Source organism: Salvia splendens, chromosome 15, assembly GCF_004379255.2.
Source record: "Salvia splendens isolate huo1 chromosome 15, SspV2, whole genome shotgun sequence".
NCBI classification, from domain to species: domain Eukaryota; kingdom Viridiplantae; phylum Streptophyta; class Magnoliopsida; order Lamiales; family Lamiaceae; genus Salvia; species Salvia splendens.
This window is the reverse complement of record NC_056046.1, coordinates 15,773,899-15,800,451: the sequence shown is the minus strand read 5'-3', so window position 1 is coordinate 15,800,451 and position 26,553 is coordinate 15,773,899. Positions and strand designations below refer to the sequence as shown.

General features: G+C 40.9%; 3 protein-coding genes across 3 annotated transcripts; 1 reads left to right on the top strand and 2 right to left on the bottom strand.

Annotated features, from left to right (window-relative positions):
* Positions 1-5,174: 5,174 nt before the first annotated feature.
* LOC121767199 (phosphomevalonate kinase, peroxisomal-like) lies at positions 5,175-10,230 on the bottom strand. The gene is made up of 11 exons (XM_042163414.1): positions 10,103-10,230; positions 9,664-9,718; positions 9,380-9,530; positions 8,806-8,903; positions 8,522-8,628; positions 8,382-8,434; positions 7,733-8,119; positions 7,445-7,549; positions 6,724-6,951; positions 6,378-6,500; positions 5,175-5,715 (listed from the first exon to the last, which is right to left on the bottom strand). Exons 2-11 carry the CDS (start codon positions 9,669-9,671, stop codon positions 5,449-5,451), a joined length of 1,527 nt encoding a protein of 508 aa, XP_042019348.1. The 5' UTR covers positions 9,672-9,718; positions 10,103-10,230; the 3' UTR covers positions 5,175-5,448.
* Positions 10,231-10,574: 344 nt separating this feature from the next.
* LOC121768670 (vacuolar protein sorting-associated protein 25-like) lies at positions 10,575-18,568 on the top strand. Its single transcript, XM_042165215.1, has 6 exons — positions 10,575-10,808; positions 11,553-11,692; positions 17,401-17,454; positions 17,519-17,607; positions 17,694-17,769; positions 18,231-18,568. The coding sequence occupies exons 1-6, from the start codon at positions 10,750-10,752 to the stop codon at positions 18,350-18,352; spliced, it is 540 nt and encodes a 179-aa protein (XP_042021149.1). The 5' UTR covers positions 10,575-10,749; the 3' UTR covers positions 18,353-18,568.
* Positions 18,569-18,897: 329 nt separating this feature from the next.
* Positions 18,898-22,822, bottom strand: LOC121768746 (protein IWS1 homolog 1-like). The gene is made up of 11 exons (XM_042165287.1): positions 22,516-22,822; positions 21,807-22,287; positions 21,257-21,373; positions 20,841-21,061; positions 20,581-20,710; positions 20,434-20,496; positions 20,132-20,209; positions 19,765-19,853; positions 19,614-19,670; positions 19,343-19,496; positions 18,898-19,231 (listed from the first exon to the last, which is right to left on the bottom strand). The coding sequence occupies exons 1-11, from the start codon at positions 22,533-22,535 to the stop codon at positions 19,133-19,135; spliced, it is 1,509 nt and encodes a 502-aa protein (XP_042021221.1). The 5' UTR covers positions 22,536-22,822; the 3' UTR covers positions 18,898-19,132.
* Between the last annotated feature and the right edge of the window lie 3,731 nt (positions 22,823-26,553).

Sequence of the window (26,553 nt, the reverse complement as noted above, 5' to 3'; positions counted from 1 at the left end):
TATCAATTACTAGTAAGATTAATTACACCATAATTAGAGTGTATAGTTCCATATTAGTAATAGATATAATTAGGATTCATTATATTATAGGATATTGATTCCTAAAATTATAAACTTTTGATAAAATTAGATATTTTCTACAAATTCAAATTTTATTGCAAAATCATAAATCTTAGGCTTTTTAGTAAATTTCGCACAGAATCAATTTTCCCTCAACTTATGTGAAATTCAATTTAAGGGATAAATTTATAATTTTTTTAATCAAATTTTAAGTTAATGGAAAATATCAAATTAAGCAAAAAGTTTATATGGACCAATAACTTTATTTAAATTTATTCCTTTTCATATCGTACTCAAAATTTCCAATTTTAAATTATATTCATTCCATATTTAATTCTTTTTATTACGTCAAATGTGTGTAATCAAATATTTTATGTGTAATCAGATATTTTATTTTAAAAGAAAATTTATGTAATCTTCATGATGAAAATTCAGACGACTCACATCATGGACTTGGCTACGACTTTAATACTGCAAGATGTATCGGCTAACTTCATCAGACGTACTGCCGATTGTGAAGAATCAGGGATCATAGTGCAACGATTTTGCATGAGCACACGACCCGTGTGGTGCACAAGAAGAGGAATCATAACAAAGCAGTAGACCCCAAGTAGGGCATCAAACCAACCACTTGGTCGAGTCGAGCTCATTATTTGAATTTCAAAGACAGAAAATTGCACTTGACCGAGTGGCTCGCGATGACAAGCCACTCGACCAAGTCAAATAATGGTGAGTCAATAATAATTTAATTATGATAATATTTAAAAGATAATTTGCCATACTTTATATTACGACTAAAAAATTGTGGTTGATAGATATGTTTCATGATGTTAGTTTTTTGTCTCATTCATGCGACTCCTTAAGTTGATGTAATTTAATTTCGTATTGTAGGGATGGAGTTGCCAACACAATGTAAGGAACTGATACAGATCAAACAAGAGAACTCATCCCAAAAGACTAGCCTGTTAGGAGAGAGAGCTCATTTAGTCTATATACCCCCACATCAGTTGTTCTCACAACTAATGTGGGAATTGAGTTCGTAACATTCGACCCTCCTTTAAGGGCCAACGTCCTCGTTGGTCACCGCCACGTTGGTCAAGGCAGGTTCTTTTGCCCAAGCAAGGGCGGATGCAGAAAATTATTATAGTATGGGCTATATATTCTAAATTTTGTATGAGATAATAATTTTCCTATAATTTGTTGTTTTGATAGGGGCTTTTGCACTTCATTTTACACAAAATACCAACAAAATCATAATGTTATATAACTAAAATTAAAAAAAAAAATTAATCGGGGAAAGGCTTAAGCCCCTCCCTAATCACATGTGTGTCCGCCAGTGTTGCCAGACCACCACTCCGAGTTCTCGTTGGTCACGGCGGATTCTTTGCCCGGCCACCACTCCGAGCGGTCCCAAACGCACTCGTTGGTCACGGCGAGTTCGTTGCCCGGCCACCACTACGAGCTGTTTGGGCTCTCAATGAAAGCACCAATTGATACAAACCAAACATGAGAACTCATCCCAAAAAACTAGTTTGTTAAGAGAGAAATCTCATTTAGTCTATATACCCCACATCAGTTGTTCTCACAACCGAATTGAGAATTGAGTCCGTAAGAGTGTCCACAGTGGGGGAGCATCGGCCCACGACTCGGTGTGCGGCCCCCCGCTGCAGAGAGCCACGTTTTGCGGCTGAGGGCCGAGAGCCACGAGAGAGCCGCGGCCCTCCACTGCAGCGAGCCACGAAACGCGGCTGGGCAGCGGAAAAAATTATTTTTTTTTTTAATTTCAAAATTTTTTTATAAATATGCACTTCCATTTTCATTTTTTCCACTTGATTTTACACTTCCAATCCCTAATTAACATCCTACAAAAAATGCAAGGTGGAGATGGTGATTCTCCGGGGTACGGAGACTCGGGATACGGCAACTTCCCCAATCAGATGTGGAAACCGCAATCGCCCTAATACCAGGTCCAATCATCCCAGCAGAGGAACATGGTTCGCCAACTATCGGGGTTCGGTGACTACCGACCGAATATGGACGCGGTCAACAATCCGTCTCAGCACTTCCAATCCTCCCAATTTCAATACTCTCAGTCTCCTCTGTCTGAATCTGATAGATTCACATGGGAACAGTTGATGGGTACACCGGAGACCCCGACGTCCGACAGTGTGGAGGTGGAGGCCCCCACTGGGGGTGGCCGAACCGGCGGCGGTGGCGGTGGTGGGAGGCGAGGCGCCTGAGACGGAGAGCAGGGGCCCGGCGGAAGCGGCGAAGACGGAGAGCAGGGGCCCGGCCGAAGCGGCAGCCGAGGCGGTGGGCGGAGCGGTGGGGCTCGGCGGGGGTCCCGTACAACGACGATGAATCCCTTGCTGTTGCGCGGGCCTGGGAGGCGGTCACGACGAATCCGATCATCGGTACGGATCAGACCGACACTTGCTTCTGGAGGCGCGTCCTGACGGTGTACCACAGCTTCAAACCAGAAGACAGTGCCCTGCGTGATGAAGGCCAGATCCGGAAGAAGTTCGGCCGGATCTGTAGAGCTGTGAAGAGGTTCAGTAGCATTTACGAGCGACAACTCCCGAATGCCGAAAGCGGCCGCAGCGAAGCCGACGTACGGGCGTTATCGTATCAGTTGTTTAATACTGAAAACTAGCCCAAGTTCACCTACTGGAATGAATATATGCTTCTCCAAGACTGCCCTCAATTCAAGGCGATCTGCGATGATGAGACCGGTCCCACCGGGAAGCGGACAAAACTCCGTGCCGACGGCACCTACAACAGTGGTAGCGACACACGTGCATTCGACCTGAATGACGATGTGTTGGATGAGCCCCCCTCGACAATGTCGAGGCGCCAACGCCCGCAGGGCCAACAATCCGTCATCCGGGAAGCTAGAACCGCATCCCAAGTCTCTGCTGCAAGCGCGTCGGCACCGCGTCCATCACCGACCGTGGCGTTGGCTCAAACATGGAGGTGCAGATGATGAAGCAACTTGGGGATAACTTGTCCTTGTACGAGAAGTCGACCGACCCTCTCACCAAGAAGATGTGCTACGACCTCATTATTAGATTGAGGTCGAAGTTGGGGTGGACCGATGGGTGGGAGACGGGCGAAGCTAGCGGCAGTGGGGGCGGTGGCGGCGGGCGAGAAGGTGGTGAAGAAGATGTGCCGGATTCCGATGACGCCACCGAGTAGGAGGCGGTGGCGTTTTTTTTATCTTTTGATGTTGTGTTTTTTAAAAATTTTCATTGTAGAATTTTCCTCTATCTATAGTACGACGAAAATTTGTCTTTAATTCATAACTTTATTAAATTATGTTTATTTTCCATATTATTAGTTAAATTAAAAAATATCATTAAAAAAAGCAAACAAATTAAATTTTTTTTTGGAGAGGCCACATTTCGTGGCCCTTGTTATTGTTAATTTTATTTATTTACCATTGCGGAGGGCTACAAGAGAGCCACAAATGGTGGTCGGGCCAACTTTGGTGGCCTTCAAGGGCAACCATTGTGGACACTCTAACATGAACATGCAAAATGGTTTTTACCATCCAAAAAATTGCTAACTAAAATGTGTTTATTGATGAAATATCACCCTACTTTATACTAGTATATGTCAAGATCAACGTCAATGTCACTCACGATTCAAAATATTTCTCGACTTTTGTAGAGCAAAGTCCAAATGAAAAGGTCGAATTCATTTTGGCTGCTAGTTTGACAACTACTCTGCTCCACTATTTTAGTAATGAATGATGAGTCTTAACAATACTATTAGGATATAGTCTCACTTTTAACTTAGCACAAGTTTTTATAAAATGTGAACGAACTTATAATAGTAGAAAAAAGTAATGGGACGTGATTCTCACTTTTTATATACACTCACTACGTCCTACTGTAAACAAGTTATATTTTAAGTTATTTTAATAAAAAATAACTCATTTTATACTCTATTACTTTATTCTATATAGTATTCATTTCTCTACTTTTTTTTTTCTCATATTTTCTTCTTTCTTCATTTAATTCATTAAATAATTTTTTAAAATATTATACCCAAATTTTATAATATAATATGAATGTAGTAAGCTAGTGGAGTGGGAAATCCATAGGCAATAACTAATGAAAAAGAAAATTTTAATTGTATAGCATTTATTTATGGTAAAAATGAGACTATGATAAAAAAAATGCAGTAAAAATAGGATTGTGTTTCGTCTAATATCAGAAATGATATTGTGAAAAGATATTTTATTTTGTTTTATATGCTACATTAAATTTTATGTTCCAATGTCAGGGGAAAAAAGAAAAAGATGTGGAGAACATGTAGAGGACCACATGAAATAAATGTACACAAACAAGCAATACAACCTTGATGTTTACAACTGCATTATTGTCATAATTGCTTCTGCCCCACTAACACCATTGTACTATCGAAACTTATTATATACATCTTGTTTGATTTAATTTAGGGGATAATTAGGCACACTTACAACATCATTATCAAGATAAGATGCTCATGTCTTTTACTCCATTGCAAAACACAATCAATAACAAAATCTACACTCCTTTAGTCATAATTTTAGTCTGAATTTTAATTGAATGCAAGTCTCATAAACTGATCTAGTGGCAATTTTAGGCTCCAGTGATTCTTGACGTTGAAATTTTAGTTGGTATTAATCTATCGATGTCATTTTTACGTATATAAATTCAATGACATGAAAAATATGAAACAAATGCATTTTATCACCCTTGAGAAGAATTTAGGAGTATTAAGTATTTGCCCATCAAATTAAACGATTCAGTGTATGTAAGTAATGAAAGCTAGTGCTTATATAAGCTTTCTTTGTAAGTTAAATAGAATTCGATTCTTGATTTTGACCATGTCCCACCTTATGAATTATCTGCAAATTAGCAGATGAATTAGTCACTAGAACTGATTTTACCTTTGAAAATAATATGAACTCACACCTATTTCCTTTACCTTAGTAAAAGATTTTTTAAGCACATGTTTCTCTCTCTCGTGCAAGTGCTTAACATATGTATCCATGTGAGATGCGTATTTTCATAAGGGAGAAAATATGATAAAATATGTGTGGCCATGTGAATACATACCAACAAGGGTAACCCAACCAGACAATTGTTCTTCATAATTTCATATACATTTTATATAAAAATAAATAATAGTATTGAAAATGCACATGAACATTTTCAAGAACATCTCATACAAATCATTACTGTAAAATACAACAGAAATGTTCTGTTTCCTTATTTTCTTGCAACAAACACAATATTTTAACAGTGGTAATAAGTTAAAATCCTCTATCAAACTCACTGAAATTTAGCTACCTGAGTTTCAAATGACAATACCGGTAAAAGTAGTAACAAACATTTAACTTCACTCGATACGAAGGGCAGAAACCGCACCAGTAATTTCTGTTGCCCGAGGGTCGTTGCTCTCCAAGGAAACTCCGCGAGGGTCCTCTCTTACTAGCAAGGCGAGCACATTGAGGGAGCTCCATACTTTGACCACGTTTCTGCCCGACTCCCCCAAGGTCACAGCAAAGACTGCATCAAATCCACCTGCACCAGGAACACCAGCCAACAGAACACCTTCCATGTTCATCGTTGTATCCAGCAGTTGAGTTTGTGACTGGGGCTCAATCTGGGAGAAGTATACACCGCGGGAAAAAGGGTCAACCAGATATGAAGAAGTTATTCAGGTAAAGTCAATGTACAATGAATACTAGCAGAAGGAAGAGTCAAACTCATCATTAGACAGCCGACTTTGATAGAAGATGAAAAAGCTTCAGATTCAAATGCAATGCATGATATTGGGATATAACTCTATAAGAGGTTTTTAGTTACTACTCCCTCCGTCTCATAGAATATGCACTCTTTCCTTTTTAATCTGTCCCACAAGAATATGCACTTTCTAAATTCGGTAACTCTTCTCTCTCTAATGAGGTGAGACTCATTCTCCACTAACAATACTTTAATTATTTTTTCTTTCTACTTCTCTCTTACTTTACCAATTGTGCATTAAAACTCATGCCCAACTAAAATTGCATATTCTTGTGGGATGGAGGGAGTATATCTTTACATTTAAATATATTGGTTAGTCTCTTCGGATGCATGTGTAAATGGGTAGTAACTTCTACAAAAAGTCGTATAAGAATCTGAGCAAAAAATTGGCGGATAAACTAACATAGAAGTTTACAAACAAGCGCTTCTGAGATCAACTTATAAATCTATCAGAATCATATCAAACAAATGACTAAAATAAACTCAAAATGCCCCCGGGCATAAAAAAATAGAAGAGCTTACGGGAATCCCAGCAGCCTCGCCCATCTTGCGCATGTTCCACCTGATAGCAAGCATGGCATCTCGAGCTCCTAGTAATGCTTTAACAACTTCTAATTGATTTGGTTCAGGAGCTTCGTCTCTCCACTGTTAAGAGAGTAGCCAGAAACATTTTAGTGAAAGAAGTCATGCTTCTACAGATCCAAGCTTTATGGCTAATTACGTACACATTCCATACTTAGCAAAAGATTTAGTGAAGTACATGATACATTCAAGTGCAAGTGTGCAACATTAGTTTCCCTACAAGAGCTAATTATAATATTACTCTGATTCTATCTGATGGAATGAAGAATACTAGCTATATAAGTACCTTTTCGGATGTGACAGTGCTGCATTTGGTAATGGTATATTTGTAATCATCAATGTTTATTTCAGCCAATTTGCTCAAGGTTTTGAGGTACATCTCAAGAGCAGAATTAGCTTCTGACAACTTCTTCCACGTTTCAATGGAATTTTGAGGGTCTGCCTTTTGCCACTTCTTTACAGCACCAACCATTGACGGTGTTGATGATCCACCACTTCCTGGCTCTCCAAGTAACTGGAAGAGAATAACAATTATTGAGTGATACAAAGAAGATGGCCAGGAACTTCATGGTAAAATAAATGCATCGAGCAGCATTCCTGGTTTTTCAAGTGCATGTGCAGGATATCGAATATGGACATCTTTACTATTTTTTGAAGGTCGTTGAGTCAATAATATCCATACCGTATAAAGCTATAAAAAATCCTTGAAATAGAGAGCGTGAATGCTCGTTTAGGATAATAAGATTCAAGTTTAGGAACCCGATTGTATCTGGTTGGCAGAGTATCTGACTTGGAAAGACAAAGGTCTAAGTGCATTGCACAGGAGTACCTTATAGCAAGTGCCAACTGCTACCCTAAGGTTCAACAATAATATGCATAAAACAACACAACCATTTAATTGGAAAGTTGGGCTATCTTTCCTGATACCATCATACCAGTAGTAGATAAGCATTTATATTAGCATTATATCACCAATCATCATATGCTATACATATTATGGAACTTACTAAAGTCATCATTGGGGGTAATGAAAATTTAGTCCTCTCATGATCCCAATTAGCTTTGAGCACATTCTCTATGGCCTCTTCAATTGGAGTCCCTCGACCAGCATCCTGCATTTTAGTAGTGGATTAATTATCCATACAACACACCATGTTTAGCATTCATCTTAGGTACACCATCAATGCTCTGTCAGGCACGTTAATAGTAACCACAAACATGCATTTATACACAGCTCCAAAATCAAAATTCCAACCTAGAGTAAAATCATTGGGCTATAACAGAACGTTGAATACCTGAGCAGAAGAAAGTACTTCTGGTGAAAATCTGACATACCGCTGACTACCATAAACAGCAGAGCTCACGTCAAAACCACTACCAACTTTACCCTGTGCTATACAGTGAGCCGTTTGAGCGATAACATGCACGACATCCAGGTCTGCAGCAACTCTATCCCCTTCAAGAGGACTACTGAACTCTGAGGGGAGACTGACAACTCCAAGGTAATGAAGTAAAGCAGCAACAACAGCAGTCGTCATAGCTGCTGACGAGCCCAGCCCTGTTTTGGCAACTTCAGGCTTGCTCTTTTGTCCATTTGATTCTTCCTCATTGAATGCAATTGAAGTAAAAGGAGGAAGTGAAGCCAATGATTCGGAGGTCAATGGTAGGCCACGTGCTTCAATCTGCACAAGGCACAACATAGCTGACATTTCCATACTAAAAATAGACAGAAATGAGCTCGCCAAGGTGCTGCTCTTACAGTAAAGATGCTTCTCAATGAAAAAAATAGTGATCTTGCAGCTATGTGAAAAATATTCGCATTTAGATACCCAAGATCTAACCATTAAAATGAAAATTCAACTATATTTGACATTAAGTTGAAGGACAAACTAGTAAAAAGCCCCAACGAAAAAATCCAGAGGAATCACTGCAGAAGCAAATTACCTGATTCCTATATGAATAGAACTCATTGCCACCTAATATAGTAATGTCAAGACCTGCATCATTAAGCCAGAACTGGAATTAGAACTTTGGAGATCTATTAAAAACAAATGCAATATCCAATGCTCCGTATCAGACTTTACCTCGCAACAAAAGTTTTTGCAACTCATCCTTCTTAGGTTGGTCAAACGTGGCAAAAGCCGCTGCTACAACATATTGCAGTGCATATTCAACAAACGGATTCCTATCACTGAAGTTGGTGAAGCCAAAAAACTGCCGTCAGTAATTAGCCATGCTATTCTACCTACTTTTTTGTGCATTTGATGATAATTGGAGGGAACTCTGATATAGTTTCCAGTTATGAGCACATCCATGATTTACAGACTAATGTTATCGGCGAGAAATACAGACGGATACAGTGTTTCACCTAGAGGATACACTCTGTAGCTGGAGATTCTTGAGCGACAATTTGTACATAATTTCTCTTCCCATCTGAGGAGAAGTCAGTTTCACATCTGTCCATGCCTGGAACACAATGTGGAATAGCATAACCATTTGACAGAAGGTAGGAAAAAGGATATCACACTTTGTTCCTCAGATGCTTGGGTTAAACAGATGTAAACAATATAAAGAATGCATGCCAACTTCAAGTAAAGAGCATTTAATCAAGGACGACACTCATTATCATAGCTCACCACGGAGTTTCTCAAACATAATACACAACCAGACCTAACTTTCATACCTGTCAACCGCAAAGAGAAACATTCTAAAGCTAATGGCCAAACCACAAACCTTGCAACATATAGAAACTCTAAAACGAGTTCCACTGTAATCTATTTGAACTGATGAATAAGCACATATCCCTCAGAGTCTAAAGATATCCCCGGGAAAAAATTTGCAGGATATGAAGATTCGTCATAGTTTTCAACCAACAACGACAATATCATTTCTCATCTTTAACAAGAACACCAATAAATATGCAGTCAGAGAGTGTCACATACCCATGCCCAACTGTCGGGTTTAGTTTCCTCATAAAGCGGCTTTACAATTGCATAAAATCGAGCATTTGTACTCAGCACAATCCCAGCATTAGGCCTCTCCAAAACAAGGTAGCCTCCGGTCATTAAAACCTTCCCCGGAGCAGAAGCAACCCTACAGATCATCAATCACAACCAATACACTCACATTTATGGATATGACGAACCCAAATGTAACATAATGAGGGGACACTTATGTTTATCATACTGAAATTGCAAAAAAAAAAAAACTTAAGAGGATGACTCACACTGCCATTTTTCACAAATTACCACTTTGTGCGATCTTCGAATTTCGGATTGTCCCTGAGCAGAACAACAGCTGAATTCAGATGCATATTAACAGGAGCAAACAAACACGATTGCAAAAAAGGACTTTCATTCCACTGAGGAACAATCAAATCAAACTCAAAATTAGTAACGTTGATTAATTAAATTTGTCTTTCTTCAATCACTTCCCAAATCAGGTAAACGCTAAGTCACATTAAACTGAACATTAGCTCCGTCAATTGATTGATTGAAGAATCAACGGATGCTGAAGATTGTTAACTTAAGCGTGATTCAACTAGAAAAAGGTTTTCTTGCCGATCAATGACAGGTAGATCACATACTAACATGAATAATACCAAAAATATGGATCTGGAGAGAGAGAGAGAGAGAGAGAGAGAGAGAGAGAGAGAGAGAGGGTACCGGATTTGGTGGGAGGAGTGATATGGGAATGAAGGCGACGATAACAACCAAGTAGTAAGAGCAGTGAGAAGCAGCAGTCTTTATGAGTGTCCAATTTCCCACTTTATTTATCATATGGTTGTGCAGTCTTTGATTCATTAACGTCAAAATCTTGATTTGGACGACTGTAAATACACTAAACCCTCTTTTTATTAACCCTCAGTTTTACTAAATCAAAATTATCAATTCACAACGTATAGTAAAAAATAACTTCAATTATAAGCTTTCTTGTTTTTAACTCTTATTTAAATTAAATATAAATGATTAATGCGCAACTTATAATGGAAAATAATTTTACTTAATTTTCAGTTAGATTTTAATTAAATTTTGTTTTATTAATTTTTGTCTACTGTAAAAAAATAATTAATACTGTATCTACTAATATTAATTACGAAAGAAATTGTAATAATGATTAATGATCTCAGCTGGTAATTCTACTACTATAATGAAACATTCTTAAAAATTAATCAAAAATATAAAAATCAAACCTTAGGCGAGTAGTGTCAACCCGGATTCGAGCCTTCCTGGATCGATATCACCGAAAAAAGAATCGATTTTTTTGGAGTTTTTGAGTTTAGAATTGAATTGGGAGGCAAGGAGCAACAGATATGCAGACGTTGGGGGAATTCAAGCTGCCTCATTTCTTCAATTACCCTCCCTATTTCACGTAATATACCGTACTCTCTTCTTTTGATATGAGTATCTTTTCTTATCAGTATTAGGTTTAGTTTTCGCCTTGGCAGAGTTTGGTGATGGTATATGGTTTGATTTTTTTTATCAGAATATGTATTATCGTGTTATTTGAAGCTTTGTTGTTTTATAAATTGCGAGACTGATTTGGGATTTTCTCAGCTTGGATTGAGCAATGAAGATTTGATGACACTGGAGAAAAGGGGAAAAATTAGGGATTTTCACTAGTTGAATTAATATAAGAATTGTGACCTGCTAAGATAATTTGTTGTTTTATAAATTGCCAGTTTGACTTCTGTTATCAATTGATCCTTTGATTGTAATGATCTGTAATGCGATTTTCGTGATTGTTGCTTGGAGACTCGTCCCTTTTGAACTCGTGTTGTCGTCTTAGTAGGTAGTAGTCTCGATGGAGGGTTTTCTTAAGATGCTCGACTTTTAAGCACTGGCATTGCAATACATTTATTTTTCTGTCGACTGTATGGAGCAGTAATACTTTCCTTGATCTCAATGGAAAAAGGTTGTATGAATGTTGAGGAAAGACAGAATCCCTTATATGGAAATTTTGTGTAGCTAGTGAGGCTGCTTAAACCTTTTTGTAGTTTTACGTGGTGTCAATGGATACTGGAGTGTGTCATAGTTTTAGTGTTTGCTTTATTGGGAGATCTTCGGGTGAGGAGCTTCGGATTTTTTGGCATTTAAATTTTTTCGGTTACTGTAGTTTGCAGCCAGTGAAGGACACCAGGGAGAGGCAGATACAGCTCTGGAAGGAGCTGATACTCGAATATTGTTGGACACACAAAATTTTTGTGGTTGGACTCGATGAAGACTTCCCACTGTTTAGCAATCAAGTGATTGAAAGTGAGAATTATTCTTGTGTTTTTGTTTCTTGAATGTATTGATTAAACTTTATCGGAATTTGTTGTCTTCTCTAAAAGAAAACAGCTTAGAATATTGAACAACTGTGGTGTTTGAGAATCGGATAGTTGCTTGTATTGAACTACTACTGATGTTGAGATAAAAAACTGAATAAGTGATACAGTTAAAGAGTGGAGAACGTATAAGAGGGGAGAAAGAGAAGTGATATGGCCGACTAAGTAGCAACAGCAAGAGAGAAGATTTCAAATTAATTTGTTAGCATCAATTTCTCAGGTTGTTAGGTTGTTAAGTTAGTTCCTATTTTCTTGTATTTTGAATTTCAAGTAGCTGAGATAGAAGTCTATAAATAGAGAGAACGGGCAGAGAGAATGCATCTCTGGACGTGATCACAATTGGACGACTTTTGTCGTAGGGCCTCCTCGCGAGGATTGTTTTCTAGTTCTTCCATATTTCCAGCAATAATAATCTCCGTTCCTTTTCCTTTATTCCAGTATATTCAGCACATCTCGTGCTTCTTTGTGTGGGTAGTCTTTACTCCGTAACAATTGGTGCGGTGAACGATGGTTAACTCTAGGGGCGATTCACGCCTAGACGGTGTGGAGAAGGCTATCGACAACCTCAACGCCCATGCCCAACAGACTGATGATAGGGTCTTGGCGTTGGAATCCAAACTCGATTCCATGATAACCGAGATGCGCGCGGGTTTTGCGTCCCTCACTCCAGGTTCCAAAATACCCCCGGAGGCCGACGCAGCCTCTGAAAATCTGGAGTCCAATTCAGTGGCTGGGGGGTACAAACCACAGTCACCCATGCCGACTTTCGACGGGACAGATGCCCTCGCATGGTTGGCCAGGGCAGAGCAGTACTTCCTAATCTCGGAAACACCAACCGAGAAACGGGTAGGCGTAGCAATGGTAGCCTTGGCAGGCCGGGCCCTTCCATGGTACCAGTTATTGCGTCAACGAGTTCCAAACCTCTCGTGGACTCGATTTGCGCGGGAGTTGATGAAGCGATTTGGTGGAAACGGGGCGTTGGATGAATATGAAGCGTTCGCTGCGGTTCGTCACACCGGCTCTCTAGCTGACTACGTCGCGGCGTTCGAGGCACGCCTCGCGCAGGTTCCGGATATCGCTTCCCATCAGTATCTCGGGTTCTTTATGGCAGCCCTTCGCCCGGAGGTACGCCTCCAGATGAAAGCAGCAAAGATCACCACCTACGAGGACGCGGTTGAACTAGCCCTCGATATTGACCTGATGGCTACGACCCACTCCCCTAAACCACCAGTTGGTCAATCATTCACGCCGGCGGCCATGTCGCCCGCCCAATCATCCCGGCCGGGTGCCAGGGGTCCTTCCACGGCGACCTCCCACTTATCATCGACAGCCTCTTCTCGACCGGGGAACCAACGCTTTCGAAGCATGTCACAAGAGGAGTATAGGAAACATATCGCGGCAGGTACATGTTTCAGATGCGGGCTGAAATTCGGGCCGACTCATCGGTGTCCGCCCAAAACTCTCAATGTGCTGGTCTGCGAGAATGACGACGAGGTTTTCGCGGAGGAGGAATTCGAGGGGGCTGCTGAGGACGTCGAGCTGCAGATCTCGGAATTATCGCTGAATGGTCTGGACACGTCAAAAACGATGAAGCTATTTGGAGAAATTGATTCACATAGGATCAAAGTCATGGTGGATAGTGGAGCTAGTCATTGCTTTATCTCAGAGCAATTGGCAATACAACTACAGTTACCAATCACGCCAACCAAGCCCTACTCTGTAATATTGGGCGATGGAACGTCACGTCAAGCCGCGGGGCTCTGCCGGAGGGTGCCCTTGGTTTTGGACAGGGAGAGCTTTGCGGTATCATGCTATGTGTTTCCTCTCCGCAACATCGACGTCATCCTAGGGGTATCATGGCTCGAAACCCTGGGGTATGTCTTGGCAAATTGGCAGCACTCCTCGATGGATTTCTCGGTCGAGGGTCGACCCGTGTCGATCAAAGGCGACCCGACCCTTATGCGGCGCGCGTGCTCAACACAGGACCTACGCTCCCTGGAGGACGGGGATTGCTGCTGGTTCCTTCGATCAGTGGAAAAGGAGTCAACGGCGGTCTCTTTTGGCATAGGCACAGACCTGTCACAGGCTGCACGCTCCCAGCTACTACAACTCTTAACCGCTTTTCCAGCAGTCACCGATTCAGCCGGGGGTCTGCCACCGAGTCGCAGCATCGACCATCAAATTCCGCTCCTACCAGGTACAGAGCCGGTCTCGGTTCGACCTTACCGCTATAACCACGCACAGAAGGATGAAATGGAGAAGCTAGTAGCAGAAATGCTGGCTTCCGGAGTGATCCAGCCAAGTACCAGCCCCTACTCCAGCCCGGTCCTACTTGTACGAAAGAAAGACGGTTCGTGGCGTTTCTGCGTCGATTACAGGGAATTGAACAAGCGGACGGTCCCCGATAAGTACCCCATTCCGGTCATTCAGGAGCTCCTCGACGAATTACATGGCGCGAGATGGTTCAGCAAGATTGACTTGAAGTCAGGATACCACCAAATTCGAGTGGCTGCCAAGGACGTTCACAAGACCGCATTTCGCACGCATTCAGGCCATTATGAGTTTTTGGTGATGCCGTTCGGCCTCACCAATGCCCCGGCCACATTTCAAGGCTTGATGAATGACATTTTCCGGCCAGCCTTGCGAAAGTTCGTCCTAGTTTTCTTTGACGATATCCTCATTTATAGCACATCTTGGGAGGCACATCTGCAGCATCTTCAACATGTTTTTCAGGCCCTCCACGCCCACTCCCTCGTGGTCAATCCCAAGAAATGTTTGCTGGGACACCATAGTGTGGAATACCTTGGTCATATCGTGTCCTACGAAGGGGTGAAGATGGACCCAGCGAAGGTTTCTGCCGTGCTACGGTGGCCAACGCCCTCGAACTTGAAAGGTGTCAGGGGTTTCCTCGGTTTAACCGGCTACTACCGCCGTTTCATTCGTGATTATGGCAAGATAGCAGCCCCCCTCACCGCCCTTCTACAGAAGCCGATAGACCCAACCGCCAAACGGGCCTGGACATGGCCAACCGACGCAGCCGCCGCATTCGAATCTCTTAAGGAAGCACTGACGTCGGCACCTCTACTCCGTACGCCAGATTTTACTAAAGATTTCGTTATCGAATGTGACGCCTCGGGTCGGGGACTGGGCGCGGTCCTAATGCAAGAGCGCCAACCGGTTGCCTACTTCAGCAAAACACTGTCCCCCCGATGGCTCGCAAAGTCGGCCTACGAGAAAGAGCTGATGGCCCTAGTTTTATCAATCCATCATTGGCGCCCCTACCTACTCGGCCGCCGCTTTGTCGTCCACACGGATCAACGGAGCCTACGTCAACTCTTGGCCCACCCATTGGCTACTCCGGCTCAACAGAACTGGGCTGCGAAACTGTTGGGCTACGATTTTACGATCGTTTACAAGGAAGGCCGCCTCAATAAAGCTGCCGACGCTCTCTCCCGTCGCGATGAAACAACACTACAACTCGCAGCTGTGTCGAGACCATCCTGGCCGGAATGGTCCACCGTCCAAGCCACCATTCCCGCCGACCCGACTCTGGCTAGAATCAAAGCTGACTTGGAGGCAGGGCGTCCTTCATCTCTCCACTACGAGCTGATTCACGGGACTCTTTTCTACAAGGGACGGATCGTGGTGCCTCCACAATCACCATGGATTCAGAAATTGATTGCCGAGTTTCACACCACACCAACCGGGGGCCACTCCGGGGCCTATCGCACTTACCGCCGGCTCGCATCGAACGTGTATTGGCCTGGGATGATGCGGCAGGTCACTGCCTTTGTTGCGGCATGCGCAATCTGCCAGCGACACAAGTCCGACACCAAGGCGCCGGCGGGTCTCTTACAACCCTTGCCAATCCCGGAACGAGTTTGGGAGGATATAAGCATGGATTTCATCTCCGGACTACCTAAGGCGGGGGGGTTCGACTGCATCTTCGTCGTCGTCGACCGTTTATCCAAATATGCACACTTCATGGGCTTGAGGCACCCATTTTCGGCTCGACAAGTGGCTGATACATTCACAAGGGAAGTTGTACGCCTCCATGGCATCCCTCGTTCCATCGTGTCGGATCGAGATCCGCTTTTCTTGAGCTCCTTCTGGAGAGAGCTTTTCCGCGCGATGGGAACTAAGCTGAAGATGAGCTCGGCATACCACCCCGAAACTGATGGCCAAACGGAGGTACTAAATCGGTGCCTGCAAACTTACCTCCGTTGTTTCTCATCAGATAGACCGAAGCAATGGCACAAGTGGCTATCTTGGGCTGAATTCTGCTATAACACGAGTGCCCATTCTTCCGCGGGAACGACGCCTTTCGAGGTGGTTTACGGCCGACCGCCCCCGACCATCCATGATTTCCTACCCGGTGAAATCAGAGCTCAGGCGGTTGTCGACACACTCCAAGCTCGCAACGACGCCCTGGAACTCCTGCGCCACCACCTTCAACGCGCTCAAAATCGGATGATTGTCGCGGCTAACAAGCGCCGTCGCGATGTTCACTTCAACATCGGCGACATGGTCTACCTGAAATTTCGACCGCACCGCCAGTCCACACTCTTTACTGTGCGAAATAGGAAGCTAGCACCGCGCTACTTCGGCCCATTCCGGATCAGGGCACGCATTGGCGGCTCTGCGTACCGTTTGGAGCTCCCCACCTCCGCTCGAATTCACCCGGTTTTCCATGTCTCCTTGTTGAAACGAGCCATTGGGGAAGAAACAGCTGAACCAACGTTGCCGGAGGGACTGACCGATTACGAACCCCCAATCTTACCGGAGCGGGTCGTGGACAGACGGGTGTTGGACCAAGACGGAGAGCAGGTAAAGCAGGTCCTGCTAAAATGGGATGGGCTAGACATTGAGGAGGCGACTTGGATGGATGAAGCTGATGTTTGTGGGCAGTTTCCTTTTTTCAGCCTTGAGGACAAGGCTGTTTTGACGGATGGGCCAGTTGATACAGTTAAAGAGTGGAGAACGTATAAGAGGGGAGAAAGAGAAGTGATATGGCCGACTAAGTAGCAACAGCAAGAGAGAAGATTTCAAATTAATTTGTTAGCATCAATTTCTCAGGTTGTTAGGTTGTTAAGTTAGTTCCTATTTTCTTGTATTTTGAATTTCAAGTAGCTGAGATAGAAGTCTATAAATAGAGAGAACGGGCAGAGAGAATGCATCTCTGGACGTGATCACAATTGGACGACTTTTGTCGTAGGGCCTCCTCGCGAGGATTGTTTTCTAGTTCTTCCATATTTCCAGCAATAATAATCTCCGTTCCTTTTCCTTTATTCCAGTATATTCAGCACATCTCGTGCTTCTTTGTGTGGGTAGTCTTTACTCCGTAACAATAAGGGAGCTTGTTTTATGTCTTAATCAGAAGAAGCTGTTGTATTTTGTAGGAGTATCCGACTATGTCAAGAAATACTATTTTATCAAGGTCAAGCTTGTTATAATGTTGACGAATCCCATAGAAAATATGCTTATTAGCTCCCTGTACTTGATCTATATTTTATATTCGTATTAAATAACAAGAGAGCTATGCATGAACTGATTTCTCACATACCAAATCTCGTTTTCCTATTTATTATTAATACATTTTACATTTCCAATGTAGTGATATGCTTGTGATCTGTGCAGGATCCCTAAGTCATGAAGCTAGGGAGGCATTTCTCTCTGCCCTAGTATCAGAAGGTATGTTTTCATTTTGCTATTTGATGAAAGCTCTTGTTCGATCACTATAAGTTTTGCATGACAGGACGTGCCGAATGGTTGGATAAGAGTCATAGAAAATGTCTCCTCCTCTGGCATCGCATACCTGATTGGGCTGACCTTATAATAAGCTTTGTGAGTATTGCTTATCCTTTTTTTGCCCCTTAAAATTATCTCACGAGTTTGTTTTGAGTGTGATTCTTCTCGTTACCTTTTATTAGGTTAGGGATAATGGACTTGAAGACAGTGTGATGACTGTTGAGGAAATACGTTCAGGAATTGAGTCTCGAGGGACAGGTAAGCTACCCGTTTTTCGCCATGGCAGGAAACACATTGTTAGGTGGTATAAATATCCACATTACGTAACCAGGCAAATGCAATATAATCAATGCTCGTGTACCTTGGAGTTATCTGATTGTCGGTCGCATAAGATATCGTACCAGTCCTGTTACCTGTTGTAATATGTATACTTGAACTCTTTAAATAACGTTTTAGCTAAGACTTGCCTCTCCTGTTGTTAAAAAATGATAGCTGGATAAGTCATCAGGTGAGCCAACGTTTAGAGTGATACGTTGTAGAATTATATGTCATCCACAATCTAGTAAATGCTATCTTGCCACTAGTCACTCTTGCTTCTATCACTCAGAAAGAAACAGAAACGTTATAAGTTATGTGCAACAGTTCTCACAATAAGAAGTTTTTATTTGAACGACACCATATATATATATATATCTCTGATATAACTGTGATGTATGCAGAGCTTCATGGTATGGACCGTACTATTCTTATGCGAGCCTTAAAACACCTAGAACACAGGGGGAAGCTCGCGATCTTCAAAGGGACTTCTGCTGATGATGAAGGCATCAAGTTTTCCATATAGTTTGTGTAATTGCTTAAATGATTGGACTTGTTGTGGAAACTGGCTTCTGTCATATCAGTCTCCCCTTCTGTCGTAAGAGAGAGAAAAATTATGCTTTACAAAACTCTCCACATATTTCAGTAAAGGAGGAAGGCAGAGGGAAATAGAAATGGGAGAAATAATAATGTAGAATTTTATTTTGTTAAATAAATTAAAACAACATAGTTTTGATTGCAACATAAGTTTTAATTTGCCACATTAATATTGATTTTTTTTGTAGGAGAAAAATCAGAAAAATTTAAAGTTTATAGTATTTGTATTCAAAAAATAAAGTTTGGAGGAAAAACTAAAAAATGATTAAAGTTAGTGTATTTACGCACAAATAAATACCCCTAATAATAATAAAATTCTATGGACTTTAAATGGAAAATACTAAATCGCTATTGTTTTGATTATTCTCTCAAATTATATAAAATAGGTTAACCGTGAAGGCCTACTTGATCAGTAACTAATTCTGCAAAGTAAATTTCCTCAGCAATCTACTTGATCAAAATTAGACAAAGACATAAAAAAAAATAATCATTCCTTTAAAAGAGAAATAAGAAAAGTAGCATAAAAAGATTGTCTCCAGTATCCAATTCCAGGATGGAAAGGATACATATCATACGACACATTATTGGAGATTGATCAACACAACAAACACTTCCACTAACGCATTTCATCCCAGGCAAGAAACTGGTTACTGCCAGCAACGCACCATGTTCCCTCGACCTCGTCCTAGTTAATACCCGAATGAGAGGATTACAGATATTTCACCATGCCACGACCCTCCACGCTGAGCTTTGTAGCCTGCAGTTGTTTCCGCTTAGGTGCTTTCAGCTGTTGCAACTTCTTGTTCATCTGCAAATATAAAACAAGGGATCACATAGCAACAATATCTTCAACCCTATATTCTTTTTGAGAATTGGCATTCCATCTTAGAGTTGCGTGTTTAATGAAAGAATTACCAACCTTTGCCCTACGCTGATCTTGTACCATTTGTTTAGCACGGGCTCGCACTGCTTCTGGGTCAACCTTGGACTGAGGACGGACCATAAAGTCCATGGACATTGCTTCAGGCCTAGAGGCATGTTGCCTCGAAGATGACTGACTAGATTTTCGCTCCCTACACATTGATACTTTACATGAGCAGATAATTTGATTCGAACATCGTGATAGTATTAAACAGGTTGAAGTTGCAATGCAAAAAAGGGAGCAACAGCCACAATGCACTAATTCTTACTGCGAAAAATCTAGGTCATCATCCCGCGATGCCCTTCCTGCTGCATTATTCACTACCCTGTTGAAGATCAACAACAGAAATTAGTTGGCACTGCTGATTGAGTTTTCAAACATAGAGTAACTCTCCAGTTACAGGGTATATAATAATTTACTTTTTTACAGGTGTCCTCCTGTAACTTCTTTCATCCTCAAAGTTTTTCATGTCTTCAAACCTTGTGCTCTTATTGAAAATTGGCCGGCTCTGTATGAATTACATCCAGAAAGTCAATGTGACTAACTGACTTGTTACTAATAACAAACAACTGACAGATGATGCACTTTTCTCAAATAGTACAAGCAAACATGTGTTCATTTCATTTAGATACAGAGTAGTTCAGCATCTTCTCAGAGAAAAAAAAAACTCAGAAAGAAAGGTTCAACTTCAGACCATAACAAAACCAGCAAATATCAATTTTCAAGGACTAACAATCGAGGAGTGACAAATTCTTCAATGAAACAAGAGAATAGTAGCTATTTTACCCATTTATCCACCAACTCTTTAGCAAGTTTCCGGTTGGCAGTAGTTTCCTCATCAACCTTTGACAAAAACATAATAACCTGCCAAAATGTGATTAAACATCAGCTTAATCCCCAAGCTAGCCAGCAAGCACATATACATAAATGCAGATCAGAAAGAAAATGTATTTTGAATGACAATCGACAAAATAGAGAAAGAAAATCGTCTTGCCAGATCAACCATTCACTCTCAACAGTTATTAATAGTTTAATACTAGTAGACAAAATTCAAAGATATGAGAACATAAATTGAAGCTAACCCTGACCTTGCCAAGACCACTCTTTTTTAGTTGTTCTTTGCGGTCATACTGCTCTAAGTCAATTGGGAACTGCAGTAGCACAAACTATTAGCCCCCTAGCTGTTTAAACACATTGAATGAACAACAGTTTTCGAAGAAGAAATAATTACAGACATCATTTAGGATCTTCAGAACAGCAGCACGGACGTTAATGTTCGGTAAGCTTCCATCTGGCAAAGGCTCAAGCCAGTTCTTTAATAGAGTCAAAACTCCATGATCAAGAAACTCTTGCTGGAGTTGCTTTCTGCATGATACTCAATCCTCATTAAAACAAATCTAACTAGAATCATATGAGCATGGTATAGGCCAGAAACTTGAAGGGAAACTTATAAGCATAAGAAGAGGCCCAGAATGTTTAAGGGTTAACAACTGACTTGGAGAGAACATCTGTCAGAAGGGAAAGCTTTTTCAACTTATTGATTGCAGGTTTCCCCTGTCTATTTAGCTCAGCATCTTCTTCTGCAACCACCTCGAGCTCAGCCATCACATTCTCAACTAGCAATGCAATTTCAGCCGGACTTTTTTCACTTTTCTTCTTTTTCCTTCCAACCTTAAAGAGATCCTTGATTTCATCATCCTCTTCTCCCTCTTCTGCCTACAAAATAAGGATGCAAGAGAAAAAATTTATAGTTCTGCAAATGCAGAAGAATAAACATATAACAGCAGCAATTTGACTTTCTTTTAGATGTAGGTTTAGATTATAGATCTTACAAAGTTAACTTATAACAAAGGAACTGAATATTCGGAACTATAGTACAAGTACATAATCTAAACAAGATGTAATTCAAACCTCAGGAGCTCGACTTGGAGAATGTTCACGGTCACTTGCATAACGGTCAGAAGGATCTACGCCAGTATCATCGATGAAATTATCATCATCCAGAGTCCGAACACCTTCTTGGTCCTCCTGAATAATTTTGGGTGAAAATCAATCAGCATTGAGGATGCATGCCATCAAAACAAAAGAAGAGCAATAATGATGTGCTTAATATTGGGTCAATAAATCGTGAATTCTGCTCATTAAGGTATCAAATTACATAGTCATATTCACAAAGTATGATATAATCCAAATTTGGCTAAACACGCTATATAAAAGCCAAACTACAACTTCACAAAATTTCAGTAAATTCATCATGTCCAATAAAGGTTCAAAATCAGATTTATCAAATTTACCCATACGATATAAGTACAATTTAGCAATATCTACCACCAAAGGCTCGTCAATGCGTTTCATCCCAACAAGTAGATGGAACACGTGACAATAGCCTACACTACAAGAACCAGTTGAAGAATAGAAACAAATTTAAGAATAAAATAACTGACTAGAAAATGATTCTAACCTCAGAATTGTCGCCCGCAATAGTGTCCCACATCTCTTTCATCTCTGGATCTGCCTCATGATCCTTCATTCTTCCATCCCCACTCTTCCTAACCTTAAACTTAGTTTCCTTCTCAGCCTTCCTATTTTTCTCCAGAACTCTCAATTTCTCTCCATTATCCCTCTTCCTCTTTCCACCATTGGAGTAATCATCTCTCACCAACGCAGCCACATCATCCCCGCGGCCATAATCCCCACCTAAATCATCATCATCGTCGTCATCTAACCCAAAATCTATGGGGCCTGGTTCTTTAACAGCTGATTTTTTTATCAATCGCTTCCGGGGCTTAGAACTCGAGTCGTTGAGCACTGGAGTTGCAGATCTCTCTCTACGGTCATATACAGAATCTTCTATGTCATCGAAGAGATCGTGGGGCTGCTCCCCTTCAGATCGGCCATCATCATCAAAGTCCACCAATGGCTCGCCTTCTTCATCACGGTAGCTAAATTCACCACCGAAAAAATGCCAATCAATTATCGTCTAACCCAAATTTAGTACAGAAAAACCCTAATTCACAAACTAACTCGTACATAAACATCAGGCAGCAATAAATCCACAGAAACCCCCAATTCCAAATCAAAACCCTAGCTCTATGCATATGCACACACAAAATCAATTAAAAAACCAATTCAACAATCTCAAATCGGGAAATCGGGGGGCCAGAACTTACGCATCGTTCTCGTAAGCCATGATTGAATCTTCGAATCAACAACCCTCTCTCACAGTAGAAGCGAAGGAATTCGCTGAATAAATACGCTTATTGCAATCACAATATCGCGCGCGTGTGTGTATATATATAATTGTTGGGGCGATTGTAGCTTTCTTTATTTACTGGGTTTTACTGCGTGAATCAACAAACATTATGAATCAAAAAACAGACGGCAATCGGTGCCGAAGCCGTTCAATTATTGGAAAAATTTACTACCATAAAATTTGATAGATTCCCGGGCACAAAAGGTAACTGATATTGTTTTGAATGAAATATCACTACATTAATTTTAAAACTCAGTCGTACTTTATTTAATAACTAGGGTTAACCCACGCCCTTTGCGCGACTCAAAATTCTATTAATTTGATATTATGAATAAATTAAATAAAATAAAAATAACACTATTACATAAAATAGAGAAATAAAAATTGTACTATAGTGACAATATGTTAAAAAATTATAAATATCAGATTAATAAGTGTTAGAATAAACCATGAAGATATTTGTTAATTACAACATTTATTAGGTCTCTACAACAAAGATATATATTGTTATTAATAACATACACACTTCAATACTAAATTACTATCAATATCTGGAATATTAAAATTACAACAAAAAAAATATCATGAGGGCAGTGATGTTTGGCTCAAAAGATAGTAAAATGATTAACTACAGAACAAATAAAAACGCATATACAAACATTAGAATAATAAAACAATAATTCGTACTATGAAAACACTTATTTGTAAACAACCTTAATAGTAGGAGTACAATAATAAGAATAGCAAAATAAATGAAAAGAAATAGTAAAGTACAAATCTCAATCTACAATTACTCTATCTCAACCTCATTTCCCCCTTAATTAGAGGTCTCCAAACCGAACCGAACCAGACGAACCGGCCCGAAACCGTCACCGGCAGTTCCGAACCGGAACCGGAACCGTCGGCGGCGGTTCAAACCGTGACCGGAACCGGCGGTTCCACCGGGCAGGTTCAGGTTTCAATTCTTGGCAAACCGTAACCAGCGGTTCCCGACAAGTTTTCAGGCCTACTCCTAGCCTTTTCAGAAACCACTGCCGCGGAAGCCGGTTTTCGTCAGAAACCGTTGACGAAACCGGCGGTTTTCCTCCCAAAACCGGCGGTTCCGCCGGATTTTCAAAATTTCAAAATTTGAATTTTTTTTTTAAATTTAATCACAATTTTCCCCTATAAATACCCCTTCCTCTTCATTTCTACTCACCTCATTCTTGTGTTAATAAGAAGTTCTCTTCTCAATCTCAATTTCTCTATTCTCCATCCTCATTCTCTCAAGTTGTTTACGTTATTTGCGCTCATAATTTACTCACGTTGCTCACGTTATCATCTTCACACAATCACACTACTCTCTATTCTCCACTTTCAATTTCCATAAATATCATGTCTTCATCTCGTCGTGGTGGTGATCGGGGCAAGGGAATTGCCCAAGATCAAAGTGATACTCGTCGTCGACGTGCCCCTACTAGAGCACAAGTTGCGGAGGAGGTGGGAAGGCGAGCCGCTCTTCGAGCTCAAGTAATATCTAATATATTTTAGTTTTTTGTTAATTCATTTTTATTAAATTCATAATTTCATTTTTCACCATCTATGTGTCTATGTGTTTTATTTTGTGTTAGTATTTTTACTTAGTTGTATAATTTTCGTAGGATGAAGAAGATCGAAATGCGGCCTTGTTACTTGCCCTCGCCGACGACGACCAACAAGGGGGGGCATCCACATTCGGCTTCGCGTTTCGACTACGATGTGAATCTATCGTCGGATGAAGGCGATGATGGATCGCATCAATTCCCCCCTTCTAGCACCGGCCAAGTTGGTGAAAATGATGAGGAGGCCGGTGCTCCTCCTTCCGCAGGACTACAAAAGAAGAAGATGCCTCCCAAGTTGAAATCCGATATTTTCACCAAACATTACAAGAAGGTCCCGGTGGTAATTTCAAATCCTAATGATCCGACCACTACCGTGGAGACACGTGAGTTCAAAGCATACTGCAACTATTGCGATAAAGTCTATCCATTTAGAACCGGTGGGGATATGGTACTCTCCATCGCCATTTGAAGACAAAACACCCCGTGGAATATGTGCATACTAAGTCCCAAAGCCAAATAAACTTCCCCCCCGGCTCATCATCTCAAACAGGTACGCCTCTATTTAAATATGATCCCAAAAATGTTACCGATGCTATGGTAAGATGGGCGGCAATGAAACATTTACCGTTTAATTTTTTTAATGACAAAAAATATAAAGTTACTATGCAAACCGCTTTTAATGTTGGTACAAAAAGAATTCCCCCATCTACTGCTCAAAGATCTAACAACCGTCAGTTTTTTGACAAAAAAAAAGTTGGAAAATTTATATCCAACTTGAGACACAAAGTTAATATTTGCTCCGATGTGTGGACGGATTCTTTCCAACGAAATTCTTACATGGGAATTTCATGTCATTTTATAGACAATAGTTGGTCTTTAAATAAACGTTTAATTGGTTTTAGACAATTTCCTTCCCCACACACCGCACAAGCAATTGCATCTTTAATTATTCAAGTTTTGAATGATTATGAGTTATGCAACAAGATATTTTCGGTTGGTTTTGATAACGCAACCGCTAACACCGCAAGTATACCCGATTTAATTGCGGTTTGCTCCCCGGTGATAAGTGGTAAGTATTTTCACCAACGATGTATTTGTCATATTTTAAACTTATGTGTACAAGATGATTTGTCTTTATGGCAAAGACATATTCAACCTATTACTACAGCTGTATCCTTGATCCACTGGAAGCCTCAAATTGGCAAGGCGTGGAAGAAGTATTGCCACTGGAAGAAAATAAGGTACACAACTTTTACTTTAGACGTGTCTATTAGATGGAACTTTTACTTCTACATATGATATGTTGCATTCTACATTAGAGCATATAGAATATTTGGTTGATTTTTATAGAACTTTCCCTGTTGATGATTTATATCTAACCTCTTCTTGTTTGGATCAAAGCATGAGCTTATTTAAATTATTCAAAGGTTTTCGAAATGCCACCGTTGAGTTATCGGGTGTGTATTATTGCACATCCGTTCGTGTTTTAGAACATTGCATGTACATATCACTTGATTTTAAAACTGCAATGAAAAATTCCACAAACAATCTTGAGTTAATGTGTATTTTATATTACATGGTTGAAAAATGGCTCAAGTATTTCAATGAGATCCCAACGGTTTTTTTGCTTGCCAAAGTTTTGGATCCAAAGTGGAAACTAGTTGGTACTTTAAAAATTTTAGAATTTTATTACAACAATTTGACTTCTATTGATCTTGAACCACTCCGAGCTTTGCAAAATGACGAGGACGACGACAACTACATAAACCTAGCCCAAACATTCCAAATAAACCTCCTCCACCTCCCAACCCTCCAAAGAAGTTTTGAGTTCGACTTGCGGACTCTCTTTCACGATTACGAAGCCAAGTACAACAGTACCCACCAAGTGAGACCTAGACCCCCGTCAGACACATAACTTTGGCTTCTTCCAAGTTGATGACCCCGACGCCCAATCCCAATTGGCGGACCTATACGGCTACAGCAGCGGAGGAAGGATGGAAAATTCGACAAGTGAGTTAGATTTATATTTTGACTCACACTTTTCATTCAATGAGAAAGAAGGAGGTCCCATTCCCTAGATTGGTGGGGATCACACGAGAAAGATTTTTTCCATCCTTGCATCAATGGCCAAGGAGATCTTTTCGGTTCCGGCTTCCACTGTCGCCGTCGAGTCCACCTTTAGTGTTGGAGGCAACGTCTTGGACGACAGAAGAAGTAGACTCACCGGGCAAAACATGGAAGCCACCATGTTACTTGATGATTGGTGCTCCACCGAAATTAGAGACCAAGAACCGGATTGGGACAATCAAGTAGTACAACCCGACCAAGACTACTTCCCCGACGAAGAAGAGTAGGCGCCAATTCCTCCGATCAAG